Below are 17,502 nucleotides of genomic sequence, written 5' to 3' on the forward strand. Positions count from 1 at the left end.
AATACATCACATCACATTTCCCTCAATTACATGAAAAATGAATTAATTCAAAATCCATCTCTTCATAGTGTAGTGGAAGATAACACAAATAATATGATGCTGTGAAGGTATCATGCAAAACTCAAGACATGAGAAGGAGAGAAATGTGAGTTTTGGTCGACCACACTCCCATAAGATTTGGCTCTTCTGCTGGTGAGGTTCTTTCTAGGTGAATAGGTTGAAGAAATTGTTCACTGTTCCTTCGGGTTCGTCCGCAACTTCGCTCTCGCAGAAAGATGGCAAGGTAAGGAAATCTGGATCCTTGATCTCGGTCTCTGTGTTCAAGTTGCTGTGAGAGACAAAAGATATTCCATTTAGCTTGAATACAGTTGATGCATTACAGCTTGTTTCTCCTGAACTGAATGTGTCACAGCAGTCGACAGCTATTCACCATTTCAAAATAATAATACACTTTATTTGTATAGCACCTTTCATTCAAGAATTGCAGCCCAAAGTCATTCACAGCAGTAAAGTAGACATAAATGGACATAAAATAGACATAGGCATAAAATGAGCATAACATTGACAGAATAAAAGCAATGCATGAAGTGCAGACATAAAATTAGTATACAAATAGTCTTCGCGTGGCAACAATGGAAGTGACAGAGTCAAACGTGGGTGTGTTTAATTTAGTGACCAGAGGAAAGCAAAACCTCACATGTCTGAGGGTGTGTTTTAAGGAGAGGAACCGGGCGCATTAGCTGAGGTGGAATCAGGAAAATGCGAACGTTTTGGGAAAACATGTAATTAACTACCATAACTACATGACCCAAAGTAGTTAACTACTGAACAAACAACTATTTGCATGTAGTTAAACTACCACCCTACTACTGCAAAATGTAGTTAACAAGACATGACCTCTATCTCGTGAGTCGTCCATATCATCACACATCGTTGTTTTTATTTCATGTTTGAAGTCACTGGTAAATTACTGACAACACAGAATGGTTAACTTCAAAAAGGAAAATTTGGGGGGGAAAAGCCTTTTTTCCCAGCGCCACCTGCCACAGAGTCCTTAGTTACCACTCACTGCACAATTCCCATTCTTTTAGCAGAGATCGTGATTCATTTTAAACATCTTTTAAACCTCAAGATTAAGTAGATTATAGTTTTACTCAACATACAATCACATCACATTGAATAATTTTCTATGAATATGTTTCTTTTCTTGTGTACTTTCTTTGTTGCCGCCATCTTTAGTGTTTTGGATTTCACCATCCAAAACCACAGAGTGATCCATCTCCTCATTATATAGACCGTCTCTATTGAGCTACATGTACTACTACTCTCCAACACTGGTAAAAACCTATAGTATTTCTGTACTTTATTTTTTCTTCATACACACATGATATAATCCATATATACACATAGAGATCTACCGCAGAAATACCGTTGTAAATGCTACTGTATGATAGTACTGTATTAATTCACCATAGTATTTCTATAGTGAAATATTATAGAAATGTATAATGAATCGCTGTATATCACCTGGCAACGACAACTTGCATAAAAGCACCAACCTGACTAGGAGTGTCACTGTGTCAGTGGTGTAGACGACGCTCACAGGCAGGCAGCCCATGGTTGAGGACACAGTGTAATGGGCTGGAATGACAGAAAGAGAAACACACATTATCACTTACATTTACATTTACATTTTGTCATTTAGCTGACGCTTTTATCCAAAGTGACTTATAAGTTCTGTACGACAAGTCAGCAGGAAGGGTACAACTCTATCAGCTGTGTAAAAAAACTTGAGTGCTGCAGTGTTGAGTGCATAGTAGTAGAGAGAGACATGTTAGTTTATTAGGAAGAGTGCCTGATAGTAGAGGACAGTAAGAAGGTTAGTATTTTATTTTTTATTTTTATTTTTTTACATTCCTTTGTTTCACTGTTTTTCCATGGAATAATCTATCAGAGAAACTAGGAAAGCCATTGGTTTGTGCAACATCTCTATATCAATCGGCATCCCTTTTCCCCCCTAAGAGTCTGTGTCGATATACTGTATTAAGTTTTCCGACAATCACCGTCGTCCATTTTGAATCTGTTTTAGAACAGACATCGTATATTCAACATATTGCTGGAGAGCTAACGGCTGGTGAACTTGAGAACTGTTTTGAACTTTCTGACTCTTAATAATAAACACTGCACCCACTATTAATACCGTCTGATTGAATCTTGCCACTCACTATTGTTCACTATTACTACTGTTATCAATGTTATCATTACTACTTACACTTTGTTCTATGTTCTATTATTATTACTATCTATCCTACCTACCTGTACCCCTCCCATGCTGCTATGACACTTGAATTTCCCCAAGGGGATTAATAAAGGAACACTTGACTTGATTTGTAAGCTCTTTACAGTACCGGTGTTACACATCACTCGCACGGCCCACACTATTCAATGATCTGAAAACGTCAGAGGGACCTGCCCGGTGTCTCGTCAGAAGGATTCTATATAATCCTCGTACCTTTCGTCTCTGGGACAGCCCCCGTCCATATGTTGATCTTGAGCCCTTCGTCTTCGATAGTCGTGCTCCCTAGAAACATCTCAGACTGGAACTCTGCATCAGAGGGGATCGCCAGAGGGTGCAGGACTGACTGCAGAGCCTTCTTCTCACAGCTTTGGTTCTTGCTGTCGATCTCGTAGAAGATTCCCTGCCGAGGGGAGAACAACAATTCGGATTAAAAACATAACCAAGCCTTTGTTCTGTCAGAATTGTGATCTTTCTCTGATCATTCTCATCACTTTACCTCCTCGAAACACATGAGCACATCCACGCTCAGCGTCACGTTGGAGCTGTTGGTCTCGTTCATCTTGAACCGCAGCTTCTTGGCCACGTGATCATACGCGTAGTCACCTGTGACGTGTGTCTCACTTTTTATGTTGTACTGGTTTCATTAAAACATGCGAAGCAAGAAGGAGAGAGAGAGAGGGAGATAAAATCATTAAAAAAAATAATCCAAGACAATGTCAATGGGGTTCTGGTTTGGAATTCAAAATAGGGAAACTCACCACTGTCAAGACCCCTGTCATATTTGGTGAATCTAAAAGAAAACAAGATCAGTTTGTCAAAGCTGAATACCTCACATAAAAACACAGATCAGAAATAAGGTCTTTCATTGTTATGGCAAATAGGGACACAGTTGAACTAAGAGAACAGTTCCTAATTGATTCACATTGGTATACATTAAATACAGCAAACTAAGCATTATTTCAAAATCCAAATTACACAAATGGTTAAACCAAACATCCTTACGGCAAGGCTTGTGGTGGTCTGCAAGGGTGGTGGCACCGATACACATGAAGATGAAGGTGGCGACGGCTGCATACATCTTTCTTGAGTGGAGATGGTCACTATTCAGAGAACACAAGTTGAAGTTAACAAACACAACTCAAAAGTGCATCTAGTGTCTAGGATCATGGGGGTAGTGCTGCTTTTATAGGGCTGAGGACCAAGGTTGGCTAGTAACGGATTACATGTAACTAAGTAATTAAATTGTAAAAAACTGGGAACTAATCCGTTACAGTTACTGAGAAAAACACAGTAAACTGTTACTTTAGAAAATCTAGCGATTACTCAGAAGCATGTTTGAGGGGGAAAGGTATTTTGATGGTGAGATTAAGGATACAAATGTCATGCACTATTTGAAATGTATGATTTTATTAGGATGCCCATTAGCTGATGCAGAACATCAGCTACTCTTCCTGGGGTCAAACACATAACATATAAACATGACATAAACATGACAATAGACATTAGATATTAGACATTAAACATGACAATAGACATTTACAGACAAAACAACCAAGTGGTATTAAAATCAGAGAGTGACAATATCCTTTCTCTCAAACACATTAATATACAAACCATATTCTTAATCATAATCATACATAGTACAATATATATTACATAATACAGTATATATTAATATGCACAAAATTCACAGTGAGAAACCATAAACATACATATATCTACTAGTCTTTTACCCTGATTCATATACACTGAATATACATACAAAGTAAACATACATACATATACTAAAGTCTGTTACCCTGAATCATAGGCACTGAATATACATACAATGTGAACTCTTGCCTCCTATTCATATAGGCTATTGATATTCCTTTGACCACATTTTTTATAAAATACATATATTTAATCATGATGTTAATCATGATTGTAAACTACGATACTAATGTCATTCAAATTACTTTAAATAAATAATATGTAATTTAATCTTGTTAAATTACATTATCATTAACAATTATTATTAATTATTATTATTATTATCATGAGAATAATGATTTAAAACATGATGTCATAAATAAATAGTGTCAGTATACTGTACAGAATATACAGAACAATAGAAAATATTTGCAGGGGTGGAAAGAATATCTTTGCTGTACGTTGACAGTCTATACACAGACTTTATCTCATATTGCAGTTATATACAGAATATATACAGGGGTGGTAGAGTTGCAGGGTACAAGGGCTGATGTGTGGCGAAGCACCAGTGTGTCCACTTCAGTTAATGAGGGCCACAGCTCTCAGTATATATACATTTATATTTATATTTACTGCATATATATACAGTATATATATCCATATCTGTCTGAATATACCTGCATATAATCCTTCTACACACCTATGTATACACCTGCATATAACCCATATAACTCTGTATTATAGCATGTACAATAATGCTGTATATACCGTGTATATATATTTATTTATTCTAACCGTATATATATCTATCCACATAGTATATAACCACATATAAACCTTTTCATATACAGTATCTGTAGATATTATATATCTGTACATAACCTATACTCTTACGCTGCTGGCCAGTATGACTTACCATAGTGTTTTTATACCTGTATCACTGTACATATTAATACTACAACTCTGTACATACATCTGATTAGCACTATTACTCAGTAGTAGTAATTTACATATTTTATACATCACCTGTAGGTACATTGTATATTGTACTTTACTTTTACATTTGCACTCTGGTTGGATACCAAACTTATTTTCGTTGTACTGTACTTGTGCTGTATAATGACAATACATTTTGATCTAATCTAATCTAATCTATTATCTTTTAGATTTAATTATTTAAATTGTTTAATTATTTTATCCATGCCTTATTTAAACATTGTTTAAATATTATTATTATTATTATTATTATTATTATTATTATTATTATTATTATTATTATTATTATTATTATTATTATTATTATTATTATTATTATTATTATTATTATTATTATTATTATTATTATTATTATTATTATTATTATTATTATTATTAATAAGAGGCAGGGGAACTATGTGAGAATGCTGTTCATCGACTACAGCTCAGCATTCAATACCATAGTCCCCTCCAAACTCATAGCCAAGCTCAGGGACCTGGGCTTGAACTATGACCTGTGCCAGTGGGTCCTGGACTTCCTGACGGGCAGACCCCAGGTGGTAAGAGCCGGCAACTGCACCTCCTCATCCATCACGCTCAACATAGGGGCCCCCCAGGGCTGTGTTCTGAGCCCCCTCCTCTACTCCCTGTACACACATGACTGCGTAGCACAGCGGAACAACAACACCATCATCAAATTTGCTGATGACACAGTAGTGGTGGGCCTGATCTCTGCCAACGACGAAAGGGCCTACCTGGAAGAGGTAGAGAACCTGTCACAGTGGTGTCAGGAGAACTGCCTCTCCCTGAACGTCAGCAAAACAAAAGAGATGATTGTGGACTTCAGGAGGTCGGGGGTCAAGGACTACAGCCCCCTCAGCATCGACGGGGCACCAGTTGAGAGAGTGAACAGTTTCAAGTACCTCGGAGCCCACATATCCGAGGACTTGACATGGACCACACACATTGACAGTGTTGTGAAGAAGGCACGACAACGCCTCTACTTCCTCAGGCGCCTAAGGAAGTTCCAAGTCAGTCAGAAGATCCTTAGGAACTTCTACTCATGTACAATAGAGAGCATCCTGACCGGCAACATCACCTCCTGGTTTGGGAATAGCACTGCACAAGACCGTAGCAGACTACAAAGAGTGACACGTTCAGCCGAACGCACAATTAGAGGGGGGCTTCCCACCCTCCAGAACATTTACAACAAGCGGTGCAAGGGGAAGGCTAAGAGAATTATTAAGGACTCGAGCCACCCGAACAACTGCCTCTTTGAACTGCTGCCGTCAGGCAAGCGATACCGGAGTCTTATGGCGAGCACAGAAAGACTCAGAAGGAGCTTCTATCCCCAGGCCATCAGGCTGCTAAACGAACAATAATCGCTAAACGAACAATAATCACTATGCAACAACCATCAAATGCACACAGCACACACACCCACACGCACACACTCACTCAAACAAACAACACACTGCAGCACCCACTCTCCACACTTTAGATCACACAAACACACTTACACTTTATATTTATTGATAAAGGATTTGCACTACAACTCGTACACCTACTGTGAATTGTACCTACACTGCACCTCGTCCATTTATGCCTTGCACTATATAGTATTGTATATTAGTACACTGCACAGTATTGTATATTGTATGGTAACTACGTCTACGAACATTGTACATATGTCTAAACTGAACACTGTGACCTCTTTTTTTTTACTTCTAATTTTTACTATGTTTTTATTTCATACTTATCTTGTCATGCACAGTCTCTGGAGCGCAACAGTAAGAAGCATTTTGTACAAAAGTATTCTGTACTTCTGTATGACAACTATTAAAGAAACTTGAAACTTGAAACACAGTACTAAGTTTCTCATACACAAGTGATTAGTGAAATGTATGGCCTGCACTAATCAACATCATGCCAGACAATGTTTAAATAGGACCTGGATAAAAAGAAAATCCTTCCTTTAACATGTTTGAATAGGGCCTGGGTACAACAAAAGTTAACCCTTCCTTTAATTAAGATGAGGATTTTCTTTTTTTTACAGTTTAGGAAATGCTGGCCTCTAACACCAAGCATCTGTCTAAACACACGTGGTATTTCCTAGCAGGGGGTAATCCACACAGAGCGTTGTTGTTCTACTCAAATGGACCTTTTCTCACTATGTCAATGTCCTTACATGCCTTGGTGAAATTTCTATATCACATTCCTGTCTGCTATAAACTGTACTATGCACTTTACAGCATGGATTGTATAGTCCATAAGCAATCCCAGAAGGGAGTTGTGAGGAGGAAAACTGACTATAAATTGAGAAATTATTATTATTCATTTTTCTGAAATGTTCAACCGTTTCCGTTTTTCAACTGGTTTGAGAACTCGGTGACATACTCCGCACTCCACACCCCACAGCCCTGCCCGTTCCTTTACTTGTAACATGTAAACCATGTTATTATATACTTCTTATATAGGCTACATACAACTATTACTATTATTCTATTTTAAACCCAGTTTAATAACGTGTATTACTATTGCACTTTACTGTTACATTTGCACTCTGGTTGGATGCCAAACCTATTTTCGTTGTACTGTACTTGTGCTGTATAATGACAATACATTTTAATCTAATCAATCTAATCTAATTTTGTGCACTCACTATTCAGTGGCCCAGGTTTCATGTGCTTAGCCATCAATCTGAAGGCTTTTGGTGTGCAAAAAGCAAAGGCTTTGACATCCATCTACTCCGACAGCGTCTCTCTGGCTGCAGCTGTGTTGAGAAATATACACACTGGCCTCTCTCCTCCACTGAAGCAATAGTGACATTGTGAAGCAATAGTGCCATTGTGAAGGACGCAATGTTGTTTCTTGGCATTAAAGGCAGGGTTATTATAGTTTTGTATTTTTCATTGGTTTTTATTTTTATTTCGTTTGTATAGTTTTCTGCTTTCAAATCAATCAGTTCGTTTCCAGAGTGGGTTTGCTCGTTTCTGTTTTGTTTAAATTATTTTAAAATGTTTAGTTTTAGTTTAGTTTTTTATTAGTTTCAGTATTCGTTTTAGTTTTATTATTATTATTATTATTATTATTATTATTATTATTATTATTATTATTATTATTATTATTATTATTATTATTATTATTATTATTATTATTATTATTATTATTATTATTATTATTATTATTATTATTATTATTATTATTATTATTATTATTATTATTATTATTATTATTATTATTATTATTATTATTATTATTATAATAATATGGCTGGTATAGTTCAGAATAGGTTGTGAAATACAAACACATCTCTTTGTGGGCAACTGATTCACAGTTATCTGAGTAGCACTATTACTCAGAAGTACTCATTTATATATTTTATATCCAGTTTAATAACCTGTATGTTGTATATTACTATTGCATTGTACTGTTACATTTGCACTCTGGTTGGATGCCAAACTTCTTTTGGTTGAACTGTACTTGTGCTGTATAATGAGTAATGACAATACATTTTTATATAATCTAATCTAATATATAAAACATCCAAGGGATTAAAAGGAGTCTCAGTTCGAGACAAGTTAGGCATAAATCTGAACAGAAACAGAAAGCCCCTGGTGTTTTTTTTTTTTTTTTTTTTTTTTTAACTTTGGCCATTCCCCTGGCTCTTTTATACGTTTATCGCATTTATTCTGGTCAAGGACGACCGACAGAAACAGGCTGAAAGGGTTCAGATGGGGGGGAAGACACTCTGGGAAAGGCACGGCTGCAGTCCGGGATTCGAACTCGCTAAACCCCAGATCCGTGACGAGCAAGGTTGTCCACGGCGCTGAAATAGCGCTCGCGGTACGTGGTGAGCTACTGGAGCTCCCCTCCCCCTGGTGGTTCTACATGCAAGTTCAACCACGTTCATGCTGTAAGAGTTGCAGCCTATCCTGCCATCCTCAGTTGACCACAGCTTTTTAGAGCGGATGCATTTGCAAAGATTTATAATAGGTCAAGCTTGTAATAAATGTTCATTGCTTTCAAGCAAACAATTTGATGTTTAGGATTAGTGACGTGTGGGCGGCTAAGTGGCGCAGTGGGCAAGGCGCTCGCCACTAACGCAGGAGATGCTGGGTTCGAGCCCAGCTCTCGGCGTTGCTACCGGCTTGGCTGGTCGTTGATACTAACACAATTGGCAGTGTTAGGGGTGGGAAAGCCGGTGGGTGGGGATTGGACGTTGTGGACAGCGACTCCTACAGGTCGGTTGGTGCGCCTGTACAGCAGAATCAGGAAGTATCGGGGGCAGTGTGAGCCTCCCACGCGTTACTCCTCGCCACTGAGAGATCGCGCTGTTCAGGTGAAAAGATGCGACAGCTGCCTCCTCGTGTACCGGAGGGGACATGTGATGCAAGGCTTGGTGCTCACTGCAGCCGACCAGTGGGAGGCATAGTCTAGCAACGTTCGAGACAGGGGAGGGGAGAAACAAAGGGAGAATTGGCGAGGCGAAATTGGGATGGGAGAAAAAATTGAAAAATAAGGAGAAAAAGTGGATAAAAAAAGGGGGTTAGTGACGTGTATTAATGCTAAACGGGGCGACAGTGGCTCAGGAGGTAGAGAGCAGTCGTCTAGTAATCGAGGTTTGATTCCCGCTCCTCCCGAGCAGTGTGTCGAAGTGTCCTTGAGCAAGACACTTAAAGGGGAACTCCACTTTTTTTGGAAATTAGCTTATTTAACATCTTCCCTGGAGTTAGACAAGAAGATGTATACCTTTTTTGTCTCTGTGCGTGCATTTTAGCTTTGGGAATAGACGCTCCGTTAGCATAGCTTAGCTTCATCACTGGAAGTGAGGCAGGACAGTAGCCTTACAGTGCCTTACAGTGTATTGCAAGGTCTGACATTGACCAAACTTGATATGCATGACCTTGGTGGGCTCTAGGTCAACTCCTGAAAAGGGGGTCAATGTCAGACTTTGCAATCAAAAGTTAGGGGGCTAATAACCCTTGCCATAATTTCAGTGCGCCCCCTAACTTTTGATTGCAAGGTCTGACATTGACCCCCTTTTCAGGAGTTGACCTAGAGCCCACCAAGGTCATGCATATCAAGTTTGGTCAATGTCAGACCTTGCAATACACTGTAAGGCACTGTAAGGCTACTGTCCTGCCTCACTTCCAGTGATGAAGCTAAGCTATGCTAACGGAGCGTCTATTCCCAAAGCTAAAATGCACGCACAGAGACAAAAAAGGTATGCATCTTCTTGTCTAACTCCAGGGAAGATGTTAAATAAGCTAATTTCCAAAAAAAGTGGAGTTCCCCTTTAACCCCTAACTGCTCCCGATGTGCAGGTTGTTGGCACCTTGCATGGTTGCCTCCGCCATCGGTGTGTGAATATGTGAGTGAATGGGTCAAATGTGAGGAACAAATTGTAAAGCGCTTTGGATAAAAGCGCTATATAAATGCAGCCATTTACCATTGACCATTTAAACTATTATTGAGGGAAGTGTATATCATCTGTATACAGTAGGTAGTGGTACTGGGCAGATATTACTCTATATTACTTTCTCCTGTAACATTACTGTGAGTAATGTAATGGTAATCGCATTGCAGTTACTTATTTTGCTGTGGATTCAAAGTCATCAATGTATTAATAATAATAATAATAATAATAATAATAATAATAATAATAATAATAATAATAATAATAATAATAATAATAATAATAATTATTATTATTATTATAATAATAATAATAATAATAACAATAATAATAATAATAATAATAATTTAATTGTATATACAGCGTCTTTCATGAGACCCAAGGCCACTTTACATAGGGCAATAACAGACAAGAGACAACATGGTAGACAGACACACAACATTAAGTATCAGCTAGAGGTCAAAGGCCATGTTAAAGAGATGAGTTTTGAGGAGTTTCTTGAAGCAGTCCAGAGTTGGGCCGTTGAGTTCTGCGGGGAGGGGGATTGATGATTCTTATCGGCCTTTAAAAAAAAAGCTTAGTCTGCTGTTTGTTCAAGTATGCCCTGGCTGAGAGAGGAGGACGTGGAGATCGGCCCGTCTATTGTGATGAATTCAAATACATATTGCAATTATTCCCTCTTTATTGATATACTAGCCTAATAACAAACCTATCAAAGTATTCCCCATAGGTTACTGCTTGTTTTAGCTTATGTACCCCAGAAACATGGAATGTTTTGCAATGCACTTCAAAACTTAATTCATTAATAATATCTGTAACTGAGGGGTACAATTCCCTGACTGTATTACTAGATATGATACTTACTACCACTACCTTTGTACTTTATATTCGGCCACCCAGTACTCGGCATAAATATATTATGATAAACACTCTCACGTAGATGAAACGGATCCAACACAAATGTACGAAGTCGAAGTATGTATTTATTCCTACACAGCAATGGTGTGTAGAGCAAGCACTTAATCACTTAATTACATTTATGAATTGAAATAGTATGCACTTTTATGGCAAAGAGTATTCGTCGGTATATCAATAGAGAATGTCCAATCTCTGAAGGCGCAGGTGGTACATATACGACCTGGAATAGTTAAGGAATAATAGCAATGATACTTTAATGATTATAGAACTGGATACACTAGGGGGGAATTCCGGTCGCTTGTAAGACAACTGGAGAAGGGGGGGGGGGGTAGAGTCTGGCTGTATCCGTCTGGCCGAGGGTATCCTGGGAGAACCCACGGTTGTGCGGCTCGGTGCCTCAGCGATCCTCGATCCACAGATGAAAGCAGTTGGACTCTCTGTGGGCCGGCTTCCTTCGGTCCACGATGGAGAGACGTGAAGCGACCTCGTCGTGTAGAGCGTCTCCTCACCTGTCGTCCTCTCCGGGGGGGGGGGTTTCCAACACACGGCAGTGTTGGTCTTTATCCATAGAATAATCACTGTATACAAAGCATAATCCGTGCCTGGGAAGGCGGGCTGTCGTCGGTAGAATAATCCGGTATGCAGGTCCACTCGCTCGTCGGCTCTGGGGCTCCTCGGGTGCAGCCTCACATGGGGTCGGCCACCCTGGATAAGCAGCCAGTTCTCTGCCCGAAACGATGGGGTACTGACTACGATAGTATTCTCACCGCACGAAGCACTACATATGAATAGACTATTATTAGCTTAATAGACTACGTCCAACTCGACGATATAGTGTCAAATATTAATATACACGATGTCTCAATACCGATGGTAGGCCGAACTTGGCCTTACTCCCACACGTGGCGTCGCGGGGAGGCTTTACGTCTGTCACTCTATTGGAGGGTAAGAAACTGGACTAAAAAGGAAGTCCTACTTTAGTAGCGCAGTATATATACGCACTATGAACAAATAGTCCCGTTAGTGGTGCGGTAGCCAGATTCCTACGCGGAACTAGGACTTGTTCGTACATGTTGAGCGGTACGTTTGAACTGGGTCTGGGGGGTATGGCAGCCTGGCACCAAGGTCTCGACCAATAGTAGAATGGAGACTATTATGGGATGTTCAGTAGGCTAGAATGGATATTCAATGCATATTGTACAAGGAATATACAAGGGATATCAGGGAATATTAGAGAATATACAAATACAATTAAATATATATATACAAATAAATATATATATTCGGTTTAATCTGGCCCTTCACAACAGCCACCCCCTGATTGGTCCCAGACCTAATCAGTTAAGCAGAGACAGATTAATCGCGTTGTCTATTTACACATAAGGGTTTGCTGTAGGGGTCAGTCAACTTCACAAAGTCATAGGGTTATGGGTCATGGTCATCATCGATTGTGTCTGGGAGTCGGGGCAGTTCTATGAGCCTCGCCACGGGACGGGTGTAAGTGCGACCCTGGACAAGCACTTCAGCTGCTCGGACCTTGCCGTCGGCACCGGTGATCACTTTGCTTACGCGGCCGGCCGGCCACATAGCTCTGGGCAGTGATTGATCAATAATCATGACGACTGTTCCTTCTGTCAAATTGTCTCTCTCCTTTACCCACTTCTGGCGGGTCTGTAGAGACGGTAGGTAGTGCAGTAGGAATGTCCTTTGTTGTGCACTCTCTATGGTAGTGCAATCATCTATGTTGGGGTCTGCGGAGATAACAGTGCTCAATCCACAGAACACAGGCTTCTTGTTCTCAGCCTCCTCCTGACTGGCTTCCCTCGGGATAGGCGTGGGCCACTCTCCTTCCGGGAGCTTTAGGAATGCTGGGCCGTCACTGTAGACATTGCGACGGGTGAGGTCATCTAGGGGCATTCCCCGGGTGATGACGTCAGCTGGGTTCTGTTTTGTATCAACGTAGCGCCACTCTGTTTCTCCGGTTAACTCTTCGGTTAGGTCTTGAATCTCGGTGACTCTGACTCCCACGAAGACTTTGTACTTGCATGAGTCCGATTTGATCCAGGCGAGTACTGTCGTGGAATCTGACCACAGGATTGTTCTAGACACCGGTATGGTGAGCTCACGTTGGATGAGCGTGGCTAGGTGCGCTCCGGCTAGGGCTGCGCAGAGCTCTAGGCGTGGGATAGATTGTTGCTTGCGTGGGGCTATTCTCGAGCGGGCGAGGACAAATGCTGTGTAGATCTCTCCCCCCTCTTCTTGGGCCCGCAAGTAGGCTACTGATCCGTATGCGACCTCTGAGGCGTCACTGAAGACGTGTAAGTCCATTTTACATGTCTCTGGCCTCACCGTGGGTGGGAAGTAGCTTCGGCGCATATTAACGCCTGGGAGTGAGTGGAGCTCCATAATAATAATAATAATGGATTGGATTTATATAGCGCTCTTCATGTTCACGAGGACCCCAGAGCGCGTACAGAGTCCATTATTCGTTCATACACAGTCATTCCGGTGGTGGTAAGCTACAATTGCAGCCAGAGCTGCCCTCCCACTCTCTCCAGGTGGATGCAAGGTGTGCGGGAATGGGGTCGTCCCAGCCCTGGTCCTTGTCCCACAATGCTCGTACAATCATTTTTGCCCTGGTGGTGTACGGTAGAATACATCCTAGCGGGTCATATTGTCGGGCGAGTGTTGTGTACACACTCCGTCTGGTGGTCGGCGCCGCCGCCGGCCTTCCCTGCTCCGTAGTCAGGGGCTTGTGTCTGTAGTGAAGCGAATCTGTTTTGAATCGCCACACCAATCCCAGGGTCATCTCCTGGGCTTCTCCCGGGATTGTAGCCATCCAGGTCTCGCTGCTGGCTGCCTTGTCCTCGGAGGAGAGGCTGCGCAGTACTTGCGGATCGCTGCTGGCCCACTGCCTGAGATCAAAGCCGCCTTTGATCAATGAGGCGCGGAGTTTAATCAGGAGAGCCTCGGCTTCTTCCTGGGTTGAAAGGCTTTGTAGACAGTTGTCTACGTAGAAGCTGTTCTTTACGCTGTGTCGGACCTCTTCGTCCGCTGCTGGGTCCTCTGCTACATGTTTCTGTAGTGCAAATGTAGCACAGCAGGGGCTGCACGTCGTTCTGAAGGGGAGGACTTCCCATTGGTAGATGGCTGGGTGCTCATCTCCTGGCTTCTCTCTCCATAGGAACCGTAACAGGGGCTTGTCCTCCTCTACTAATCTCACCTGCAGGAACATTCCTTTAATGTCCCCGCTGATGGCCACCTTTTCCTGGCGGAAGCGGAGTAGAACGCCGAGTAGGGAGGGGCCGAGTGTGGGACCGGGCAGTAACTCTTTATTCAGATTTTGGGATCCGATCTGGTAGCTGCAGTTAAATACTATGCGGTCTTTACCGTTGTGATGGACCTTGTGGTGAGGCACGTACCACGATTCAGTGGTCTGGTCAGCTTCTTTAATGTCCATCTTTGTGACGTGTCCCGCTGTGATGAGCTTCTCAATCTCAGCGCGGTATACACTCTCTTGGGCGGGGTTCTTGGCTAAGCGCCGCTCCGTGTTCAGCAGGTACCGTTCTGTGGCGTCTGTCTTGGCGTGGAAAGTAGGCATTCCTTCTCGCCGCAGGAGTGGCGTGGCGTATCTCAACACGCCGTTGACCGGGACTCTCTTGGTCCCTGTCTCGAGGAGGTGAATGGCGTAAATGTCATCTTTAGAGCGAATGTCTTTCTTTCCATTCTTAAAGGGCATTTGTTCCAAGCTCCATAGCCGCTCTACGTGTTGCAGGAGTGCGGTTTCTCCCTCTGTGACTCGGGAGTGGAGACATCTAGTGGCTGTACTTCGGTTGAGAGATTTGGCGAGCGGGCCTTGGAGAGTCCATCCCAAACGGGTCTCGACTGCTGCAGGACAGCCTCGGGGTCCGGTATGAACCCGGTCTATCGGGACAATGAGGTCTGCATGGTCGGAGCCTATCAACAGGGTCGGCATAGCATTGTCTATGAGCGGGATCGGTAACTTGCGCAGATGTGCATATTTCTCCATCAGCTTGGCGACGGGGTATGTGTACCGCGACAGTCCTATTTCTTGGCTGGTGAAAGCGTCTGTAATCTGGTACCGTCGCTCGGGCTGGCCGCTTGCTGCGATAGAGAATGAGACATTCTCGCCCTTTATCGTCTTCAAATCTCGTCTTATTGTCCGAATTGTCATTTGGGTTTCGCTTCCCCGCAGCCCTAGCTGGGCCGCAGCGGAGGCGAGCAGAAGGGTCTTCTCTGACCCGTCATCGAGGACGGCGTAAGTGTCCAGGACTTTATTCTGGTAGCGTAGTGTCACACGCACTACTTTTAGGAGTACTCGGGCTCCACTGCTGCTGGCGGGATCGATGTACATGACGCTCGCTTTGCTGCTGGATGGTGCGGGTGAAGGGCGCCGTCTGTTACTGTCATGAAGTATGTCCAGATGGGCTCCATCGCACTTGGTGCACCTTTTCTTTAAGCGGCATTCGGCTGCCATGTGTGAGCGCGCACAGCGAAAACAGCGCTTGTTGGACTTTATCCATTGACTTGCTTCCTCCGCGTTCAGCTTGGGGAAGGAGTCACATTGCGCTAGCCAGTGTTCTTTCTCACAGTAGGGGCACACTATCTTCCACTTCTCCGTTCTGGAGGGGGTACTGTGGCTCCTGCTGCTCGGTACTGACTCCGATTGGTGCATCACAGTCACCGATCTTCTTCCATCATTTAGTCGTCTGGTTCCTTCTCTGGAGCCAGGGGTGCTCCGTCCGAATGTATCTAGCCGTAGGCTGCTGACTTCTCTCGCCAGGAAGTCTGCTAGATCGAGGAGGTTCGGTTCGGGGCCATTCGGGTCTCGGTGGTCTCTCTGCCGCCTAAAACGCTCCTGTCGAGCGGGCGGCAGCTTCTCCAAGATCCTTTCCACATTTGAGTTGGCGTAAAGTTCATGCCTCCCCTTCTCTCTCTGCGCTCCCAACATCCCTACCAGGGACTGCACTCTGATGGACAGGTCGTCCAGTGCTCGATTGTCTATTGCTGGGGGTAAGCGGTCGATGTGTCGGATCTCCTGGATCACGTAATCCCATATGCGCCCATACCTCTGGTCCAATGCTACCAGCGCTGCTGTGTATGGGGTGGTGGAAGTCGCGTAGGCGAGCGCTATATTATGTGCGCGGGGTACCTTTAAGTGCTTCAGTAGGATGGCGTATTTATGGCGTTCATCCAATACATCCACCAACATGGTCTCCAGACACATGCAGAGTTCTGTATACTGGGCCCGGTTCTCTTGGGTGAAGTCGGGTACCATAGGCGTGCCAATGTATGACGCTGACTGTGGATACATCGGCGAGCGTTGGGGGAGAGGCCTCCTAGGCGAGTCTCCTCCCGCTCCTTGGTATGGGCTGGTACCGGCAGTGTACCATGGCCCGCTTGTCCAGGTGCTGTTTCTCGGTGCGGGTCGTGCGTCATGCTCACCCGTGTATAGAGTCGGGGGTCTGTAGCGCAGCTCCGCGGGAGTATAGCCTGGGCTGTACCGGACCTCCTGGTCCGGTAGAGTACTGTGCTGTCGTCGGGCGTGGTTCTCCTCCTCTTCCTCTTCGTCTTCAGTTAGGTCATCCAGTGCTTGTAGTCTCTGGTTTAGCCTCTCCACAGGATATGCTGCTCCTTCCCGGTTGCTAGGTCTTGCTTGGACCGGTGGGGGGAGGTGGTCTGTGGGGGGTATAGACCTCGTCTGTTGGTCAAGTTCAGGGTTGTTTACTCGGCTAGGGGATGCCGCCCTGGAGGTGTGTCTAGACGAGTTCCTGGAGCCTCTGGCGGAGGGAGAGGGTGTTGTCCGTCTGATCAGCTGTTCTATTAGTTGCGCTTGCTGTCTGTCGCGCTCTGCGTCCCGTAGAGCACCAGCAGCTGCTCGCTGGCTGTCTGCTCGGTCTCGGGCCACATTCTCTTCCCTCTGAATGCGTCTTATTTCTAGACGTATATGCTCTTCTTCGCTCCGCTGCTGGATCTGCAGTCGGTCGCGTTCAGCAGCGGCGTTCAGGCTGATGAGGAAGGCCTGCTGTAGGGTCCTCTCTGCCTCGCTGGGAGAAGGCGGTTGTATAGGGGAGCCTTCCCTCGGGGTACTCCTTGCGGAGCCTTGGAGCTCTATCTCCACGGTGCTCTCCCCGTCTTCTTCCGTGCCGAGTTCTCTCTCGGTAGCGTTGTATTCCTC

The 17,502-nt window shown here is 43.5% G+C and overlaps 1 protein-coding gene across 1 annotated transcript; it reads right to left on the minus strand.

Moving 5' to 3' along the window:
• Positions 1-204: 204 nt before the first annotated feature.
• epd (ependymin) lies at positions 205-3,377 on the minus strand (the record flags this gene model as incomplete). The annotated part of the gene is made up of 6 exons (XM_084320444.1): positions 205-328; positions 1,560-1,641; positions 2,513-2,699; positions 2,796-2,933; positions 3,058-3,089; positions 3,302-3,377. The coding sequence occupies 6 exons, from the start codon at positions 3,375-3,377 to the stop codon at positions 205-207; spliced, it is 639 nt and encodes a 212-aa protein (XP_084176570.1).
• Between the last annotated feature and the right edge of the window lie 14,125 nt (positions 3,378-17,502).

The sequence above is a fragment of the Notolepis coatsorum genome (genome assembly GCF_963971535.1).
Source record: "Notolepis coatsorum genome assembly, chromosome: 8".
In the NCBI taxonomy this organism is placed as follows: domain Eukaryota; kingdom Metazoa; phylum Chordata; class Actinopteri; order Aulopiformes; family Paralepididae; genus Notolepis; species Notolepis coatsorum.